General features: G+C 42.3%; 1 protein-coding gene across 1 annotated transcript in view; it reads right to left on the bottom strand.

Moving 5' to 3' along the window:
* xpnpep1 (X-prolyl aminopeptidase (aminopeptidase P) 1, soluble) overlaps window positions 1–8,797 on the bottom strand; it is a 119,393-nt gene that overhangs the window by 91,738 nt on the left and 18,858 nt on the right. The window contains exons 4-5 of the mRNA XM_043713118.1: window positions 6,907–7,011; window positions 5,936–6,028 (exon numbers count right to left, since the gene is read on the bottom strand). Coding sequence (XP_043569053.1) covers window positions 5,936–6,028; window positions 6,907–7,011 — 198 coding nt within the window. The remainder of the gene's footprint in view (window positions 1–5,935; window positions 6,029–6,906; window positions 7,012–8,797) is intronic.

Raw genomic sequence — 8,797 nt, 5'->3', positions numbered from 1 at the left:
CCTGGTATGGAGGGAAGGTCTTACGAGGAAAGGCTGAGGGACTTGAGGCTGTTTTCGTTAGAGAGAAGAAGGTTGAGAGGTGACTTAATAGAGACATATAAGATAATCAGAGGGTTAGATAGGGTGGACAGGGAGAGCCTTTTTCCAAGTATGGTGACGGCGAGCACGAGGGGACACAACTTTAAAGTGAGGAGAGATGTCAGAGGTAATTTCTTTACTCAGAGAGTAGTAAAGGTATGGAATGCTTTGCCTGCAACGGTAGTAGATTCACCAACTTTAAGTACATTTTAAATCGTCATTGGACAAGCATATGGACGTACATGGAATAGTGTTGGGTAGATGGGCTTCAGATTAGCATGACTGGTTGACGCAACATCGAGGGCCAAAGGGCCTGTACTGCACTGTAATGTTCTATGTTATTAAAAAAAAAACTAAAGCTTTTCTTAAATTTATGATGATTGCTATATTTGACACTCTACAATGTTTTTCAGGTCCCAAGTAATACTTATTGTACACTATCAAATTACCAGTTTCACTTCATTCAACAAGAGCTAGCTTTTCCAAGGGTATAACAGCAATACAAGTGGCATTAAAGGGCAATTTTTCAACAGTTCAGTGTTTTCCAACTGACTGCAGTCCACAAAGACTTCAACAGAGCTCCCCATTTTTGCAATATTACTGACTGCAATGTTTGAGTTTCAATGCTGAACTGGACATGTGCAGATTCAAGATATTAGTGCTGGTTTCAGAGAGGCAATGACAGCATCCACATCACGTTCACTATCCAACAGGACCATTGCAAAATCCAGGTCATTTGTGTGACAAAGTATCAGCTAATGGTCACAGAAAACTAAAAGCCACATGGTAATTTCTTCACTCCTATTGCCATCTGACATTTAATCATCTGACCATTATGGAAAACATAGCCAATGAAAAGACAAATAGTTAAAAATTTTAAAGGCCAGTAATTTTGGCCAACATTGCATATCATTAAGTACTTTTCCAAAACAATAGTTATTTTTAACTCATCATCAGCAATCACTCGCTACGAAGTAGGATTTCCACCAGGGAATTTCCAGGTCACTGGGTTCTATGGGTCCATGTGGAAAGGACGGTGGAAAGGACGATGGATGAGGACTTGCCATCTGAGGTAGTTTGGGCTGAGGTTAGGAATAGGAAAGGTGAGCTCACCCTTTCCACCAGGGAATTTCCAGGTCACTGGGTTCTATGGGTCCATGTGTGACTGATGAGCCCGATGCCAGAGCCCCACCTCCAACCACACACTGGGAAGGTGTTTCCGTGACGTGGAAGTGATCCTCGGCCTTAAGATCACTGGCATTCCTTTCTCTTGTTCCTTTTCTGTACTTCCTCATGCCAACAGGTCTTCTTAAAGAATTGTGTTCCTTTGTACAGGAGTTTCACCAGCCATTTCTTCTGAATGAGGGTTTTCCACGCATTGACATATATGTTGTATCTCTTGAGGAAAGTCTTCAGGGAGTTCTTGAAACAATTCCTTTGACCTTCTCTTGTCCGAGTGCCTTCCTTGAGCTGGGTGAAGATTTGCTTTGGCAGAACATGCCTGACCAGTGGAGTCGGTTTCAGATGATCATGGCCTCGATGCTGGCTCTATTAGCTGCTTCAAGGACATCTGTCCTCCCAGCTAATGGGGAGAATCCATCTCAAATAGCAGTGATGGTACTTCAAGGATGTTGACTTGATGTCTGTATGTAACCAAAGTTTTGGAGCCAGACAGAAGAGGGGGAAGAGTGCCTGCCTTATACACAGGCTCTTGGTAAAGCACGGATGTCACGGTCAAAGACTTTCATTCTTCGGTGACTGAAGGCAGCAGTCACAGATCAAATGTGATGTTGAATCTTCCCATTGACATCAGCTTTAGCTGAGAGGTAGCTTCGTAGGTAAGGGAAATATTCCACATTTGGGAGGATTTATCCATTAATGGGGAATGGACCAGAATCTGACCTGGGACAGGCTGGTAAATGATCGAGTCTTCTTGACATTGAGACTGAATTCATTGGTTTGCTTCCACAAAAGCATTCTGTGATGCTTGAAGATCTCTTCCGAGAACGCAGAGGTGATACTGTCACCCACATACACACAGTCTATTCTGATAATAACACAGTAGTTCCATTCCTGTGTGATCCTGCGTTATAAGAAAATTGCATAATAGCAGCAGCATTTAAACCAATGGGACCAGAATCACATTACAGACAGTACAGGTAAGGAGAGTTTGTGTTCTACAAATAACGACCTACATTCTTCAATCACATTATAGCCAATTCGCATTGAAGAAATGTGCGTTATAACAGAACCCGACTGTACTGACGTTCCACCAGTGAGGTCAGTGTTGTTTTCATCTTGGATTTCAACCAGTGAAGGTTGAAAAGTTCTGTCCATCCTGGAAGCAATGCCCACTCCACTGGGAAGCTTGTTTTTGACAACAAGGAGAATAGTGGTGATGAAGATGGAGAAAGCGGGTCGGGGGTGATGACACATCCTGCTTGACCCCTCTCTTAACTTTAAAAGGATTCTGTCATATTACCATTGGTGAGGACTATAACCGACATCTTGGAGTGGAGGAGATGGAGGGTGTTGATGAATTTACTGGACAGCCCACCTTTGGCTGGGTCTTCCACAGCACTCAGCATCATCAGATTGATACAGCACAGAAGTTGGGTGGGGGGGGAACACTTCAGCCCATCTCATCCATGCTGACCCAAACACTCCAAGATACCCTTTCTAATCCCATTTTCCTGCACACAGGCCATATCCTTCAGCTTATAGCACTTAAGGCCTAAATCAGGTATATTTTTTAAAAAAGAGATTACCTCTCTGCCTCCATCACAAACTCAGGCCGTGAATTACAGACACTCAACGCCCCTCCCTGTCAAAACCTTTCCCTTCATGATGGACTGAGTCAGAGTCTTGGTCAGACAGATGAGCTCCATCTCTGTCACATCTGTACTGAAGAGGTCAACTTGGACAAGGTGCCCTCCAAAACCGAGGACTCCCCAGCCAATGGTTGACAAGGCCCTCAGCCGGGTCTGAACCATCTTCCACACTTCGTCTCTCACCACTTCTCGGACCTCCCACAACATAGAGGGTCCCTCCCCTGGTCTTCGCTTACCATCCCACCAGCATCCACATCCAAAGAATCATTGGCTGCCATTCCTGGGCCTGCTGCAGTGCTCCAGCGAAGCTCAGCACAAGCTGAAACAGTGACACCCCGTTTTCCGCTTGGGGTCCCTGCAGCGCCTGGGCTCAATAATGAGTTCGATAATTTTTGCACTTGAGCACCTTCTCCCAAGTCCTTATGCCAAAACACAAATATCAGCCCTTGTCATTATATGGGCGACTATCATACAGAACCCACTGTCAGCAATTAATGGGCTCCACTAATAGTGTCTAGATTAGACACTTATGTGATCAGGACTGAAGGGCTTTTGCCCGTAACATCGATTTTACTACTCCTCAGATGCTGCCTGACCTGCTGTGTTTTTCCAGCACCACTCTAATCTAGACTCTGATTTCCAGCATCTGCAGACCTCACTTTTTCCACTAATAGTGACAGATTCTCCCTGGCTAACCCTTACCCTTTCCTTTGTCTAGGAGAAAGAGAGGACTGCAGATGCTGGAGATCAGAGTCAAGAGTGTGGTGCTGGAAAAGCACAGCAGGTCAGGCAACATCCGAAGAGTAGGAGAATCGACGTTTCGGGCATAAGTGACAGTTTGGGTTCCTGATGAAGGGCTTATGCCCGAAATGTCGATTCTCCTGCTTCTCGGATGCTGCCTGACCTACTTTGCTTTTCCAGCACCATACTCTCAACCCCTTTCCTTTGTCTGCCAAACTATTTTACTCCAAGACTGGAAGAAGGTGCCTAGTGAGGATTTTGGTGATTGTCTTCACAGTGATGTAGAGCATGGAGTTTCCTCAGCAATTCCCACAGTCCACTTGGTCTCCTTCCTTGAAGATGGTGGCAATAGCAGCAACACAGAGATCACCAGGAGTTCCTTCTTTGTCCTAGATTTTCAGCAACAGTTGATGAAAGTGACGGGTAAGCTCTGCTCATCCAAGTTTGAAAATCTCCGCTGGAATCCCATCTACTCCTGCATTTTCCCATTCAGTGCGTGTCTCTAATGGAGGCTTCAACTTCTGCCACACTAGGCAAGAATCAAGATCACCTTTGATGAGGAGCTCAGGAATTTCTTAACGCAAATCTTATTCAATTACTGTATTGTGATTCAGGAATTCTTCAAAATGCCCTTTCCATTGAAGGCTGATGTTTTCTCTCACTCTCTGAAGGGTTCTATCTTTATTCCATGTTGGTTTGAGGCCATGGGTGTTGTGTCCCTATATTACCTTGGTGACTGAAAAATTTCCGGGTTGCAGCTCATTTTCTCAGTCTTCCATTGGTTCTTGATTTCCCTCGTTCTTCCCTGGAACTCTGCTTTTGTTGGTTGAGGAGTTCTCCTGTTTGCCTCACTGGTGAGGTTGTGCTGCCATGCATGAAGAACTTTCCTCTTCTTGTCGAGAGTTTACATGATGTGGTTGTTCTCATTGAAACAGGTGGGTCTTTCCTGGTCTTTTTCCAATTGTTTCTTCATAGCATGAAATGATGGCTATCTTCAGCTCTTTCCAGATTTCCTCCACTTCATTAAAATGCACACTTGGGAGATTTAGGTGAAGACATTGTTCGAAGTTCCTAAGTCTGCATGGCTGTTCAAGTTGCTTAATGTGGAGCTTAATCCTGAACTGCTTCTTCATCTTCAACTACTTCTGTTGGCATTTGATGGACATAGAAAAGCAGATAAGCCCGTGGTCTGTCCTACAGTCATCTGCACAGGTCATGAGGTAATAAGGACTTTGGGAATGAGGACATCCTTTTGTGCTTGGGATGAAACAATGAAGTAGTCGATCACATGCTCCAGTGCTCTGATCGCAGATCTCTCCAAGTAGTCTTGAACTTGTATTTTTGGTGGAACAGCATGTTGGTGATGACCAACTGGTGTTCTGCACATTTGGTGAGCTGGAGAATCTTGGAGCTGCAATTCCTGACTCAGACTTTTCCATTCCAGAGTTGGCTGTCCTTTTCAATCCTGGTCTTGAAATCTCCAGGAGGAAAGTTATATGTTGGGAGTATGCTCTCCAGGGTTGAAGCATTGGCACTCATAACTGCTCCCTGCTGCTGTAGAAGGAGAGTCGTGAGGCGATTGTTGATGCTAAGAGAGCTCTAAGAGCCAGTTATTGAGTTTGTGTTTGATAGCGAATCCAATTCCACGTGTCCTGGGTCAATTCTCAGGTATTCCTCTGAGGAACAAGGCATAATACCACCTTCTTTCCTCAGCTAGCCTTTGCCTGCTCTGCCTGTCTCCTTCAGTGAAGTGATATCAATATTAAACTTCTGAAGCATGGTCACTGGATGTAAGATATTATCTCTGGTATCACTCCACAGTTGCAGCCAGGTCTGCTAAGTTTTTCCAGCAATTTCTCATTTTGTTTCTAATTTCTAGCACACAGAGTTGTTTATTTTGGTCGCTGTTCATGAGGGTTTGTATATTTCCATTCCAAAATTAACTCTGACTCTTAACTAAACTAGCTGAAACCATGCATAAAAGCAAATATGAGTTCTTGCCTGAAGGCTTATCGAATGAGAGGACAGAGGAAAACATTTATCCTACTTCTGTGTCACACATCAAACTGGAAAAAAAGGCCTAAAAGATTAATTTTTAAACTTAAGGCTTCTCAAAAAACAGAGAGATTACGTCTATCTTCACAGAGAGATGAGTTGGCAATGTATGTCAATTGGTTAACAAACATCTCGTTTTGATTTTTAACTGAATTTACCTTTAACACAATGGAAGAAACATTAATGTACAGAAAGATATGATGCTTCTTACAATGTTACCAAGCACTCACCAGCTGCTAAAACAAAAGGATCTGCGCCAACCTTTGAGCCTTCTGGGAGTACCTGAATTAACCAATCTTCCTGACTAGGTGTGGCCTTCAGACCTACAACACAAGAGTGAAACAGTTTCAGAAATAAAGGGTTCCATCAGTTGTTGGCACACATCTACGCGAAAAATAGCTTGTGTGTTACCCTGGTTTGGCAATGAAGTGTGACAAATATCCTGCAAGGAGGAGAACATACAGCAACCTGACTGTCAGCATGCATTGACAGACACATTGTAAACAGTTTACAATCAGAATAAGATGCTGCAATCAGCAAAACAAAAACTTTCCTTCCAAGTTCCCCTGTAACATTCCCATATTACATAAAAATGTAATAAATGCACAATGTAGAATTGCAGAAGATAGGTAAAGTTATCATACTTCACATTACTATTTGATAAGCCTGAGCTACAGTAAAAGCCAAAAACATTGAACTAATTGACGCAGAGGATGGTGCGTGTATGGAATGAGCTGCCAGAAGAAGTGGTGGAGGCTGGTACAATTGCAACATTTAAAAGGCATTTGGATGGATATATGAATAGGAAGGGTTTGGAGGGATATGGGCCAGGTGCTGGCAGGTGGGACTAGATTGGGGGTTGGGATATCTGGTCGGCACGGACGGGTTGGACCAAAGAGTCTGTTTCCATGCTGTACATCTCTATGACTCTATAATTTCAAAGAATCAGCACAGGTAGAATGGGCCAAATGGCCTCCTGTATTCTGTGATTGTACCAGTTTGCAAAAATCTCAGTTTAATGGATGCATGAGGAATTATTCAAGTAAAACTAGCTGGTGCTGTAGAAACCAAATTGTTAAGGAATAAAAAATGCTCTTATTTACAGATTCCACTGGAATTACCATTTAACAAGAGAGAAATAAGAATAAACGCACAAACCTCATTTCACAGCCACGAGACAATGCTTTAGGTATCCACTCACCCAATTTCATCAGGGTCCAGTTGTTATCCATTTGTTGGGAGGCTTGAAGGAAGTAACGACCATCTGTCCACATTGCTGCATGTTGCTCAGTTACAATCGCAGTTCCTGCAGACAGCCAAAAGACAACGGCTCAGCATGTTCTCTACCAGTTATAGTTAAATCAGAGAACAGAGTCAGAATCAGAATTCTCAGGGACGTTACATATACAAGTCACATTGAAATAAGTTAACAGAAAATTGGGGAATATTTGCACACCATTCCTTGACTTGCAAGTCCAGCAGGTGGTAGTGTGAGGAAAGGATGAAAGTTTTGGTAGAATAAATATGGGTGCTGAGTGGAACAGATTTACTAGTTTCAATGGTCTCCTCTTATGTGAATGATAGCTCACATATCTTTCAAAAATAAAAATTTTATGTTGTGATGATCTCTTTGATAACTATGTTTCTCTAGATGATATCTTGTAAAAAAAACAATATTTTCCAAATCATATGACTAAGCTGCCTGGGAGATAAACAATAAAAAAAAACAAAATACAAACAAGAGGATTATTTCAGAGAACATCTCTTTCAAGAAGCTTACTTTAGAGCAATCTGGCTTCAGGGAACAATTCTCTGCAGAATTCAGCTAAAATGGTTCAGAAATCTTTGATAGTTCAAGGACTCTATGAACATTGCATTGAACTTCTAGGAATGGCATGCTGAGAAGAGAGAGCGTTCATAGATACACAATTCAGAATCAAAGTGGACCCAGGAGAATTCCTACAAAACGGACCTCATTTAAGAAACTAGCAATGCTCACGTGAGTCAATGGTTAATATGAAAACTTCACTGAAACTGAGCAGAAAGACAAAGAAACTTTTTAGAACAGTGCTCAGATAAAGTGGTTAACTATCCAATTTCTGACAAATATCTGTGCGAAATCTCTGAGTATAAAAGTCAAAAGTGCAGAGGAAATTTGAGTTTAGACATTTGGTTAAGAACATTAACAACCACATTGCTGTATTTTGAATATCTTTAACATAACTAATGATTTAAAATAAAGTGCAGTTATCACCATGAATATACTTTGATTTTTGTGTAGCAAGGTTTTGGTTTAAGCAGTGTTCTTTGTGGCTTCATACGTTTAGTAAATACCTGGGTCTTTGGCATTTTGAAAATAATAAGAAGTTTAATGGCCTGTACCTAGAACCTAACACTCGAGATTGTAATTTGTATGTGCAATTCAGATTAGCAAAACAAAGGCATACTAGCAATGATATATTTTACTTAACAGCTTGACATGGGGAGTGAAGAGACTTTAGAGGTTTTGGTGCTTTTAAAAGTGAACAAATCCCCAGGTCCTGATGAGCAGTATCCCAGGCAGCCATGGGAGATGAGGGGGGAAGATACAGGGGCTCTGACACAAATTTGTAATTCCTCTCTGGCCACAGGGCAGTCCTAGAGGACTGGAGAACCGCTAATGTGGTTCCACTTTACAAGAAGGTTGGTTGAGATAAACCAGGGAATTACAGACCAGTCAGTCTCACAATAATGGTAAGGAAACTATTAGAGAGAATTCTGAAGAAGGTAATTAACCTCCATTTGGAAAGGCAACGTTTGATCAGGGATAGTCAGCATGGCTTTGTCAGAGGGAGGTCACACCTAAAAAATCTGATTGAATTTTTCAAGTTTGTGTCTGGGTGTGTGGATGAGGTTATTGAAGTTGATGTAGGTCATATGGATTTCAGCAAGGTCTTTGACAAGATCCCACATGGGAGCTTGATAAAGAAGATGAAAGCAGATGGAATCAGGGAAACTTGGCAAGATGGATCCAAAATTGGATAATCACAGGTGACAGTGGGTGATGGTAGAAGGTTGTTGTGTGACTGGAAGCCGATGTCCAGTGGCAGATT

The sequence above is a fragment of the Chiloscyllium plagiosum genome, chromosome 22 (genome assembly GCF_004010195.1).
Source record: "Chiloscyllium plagiosum isolate BGI_BamShark_2017 chromosome 22, ASM401019v2, whole genome shotgun sequence".
NCBI classification, from domain to species: Eukaryota; Metazoa; Chordata; class Chondrichthyes; order Orectolobiformes; family Hemiscylliidae; genus Chiloscyllium; species Chiloscyllium plagiosum.
Note: the sequence above shows the minus strand (reverse complement) of the source record. Positions and strands in the feature narration are given on the sequence as shown.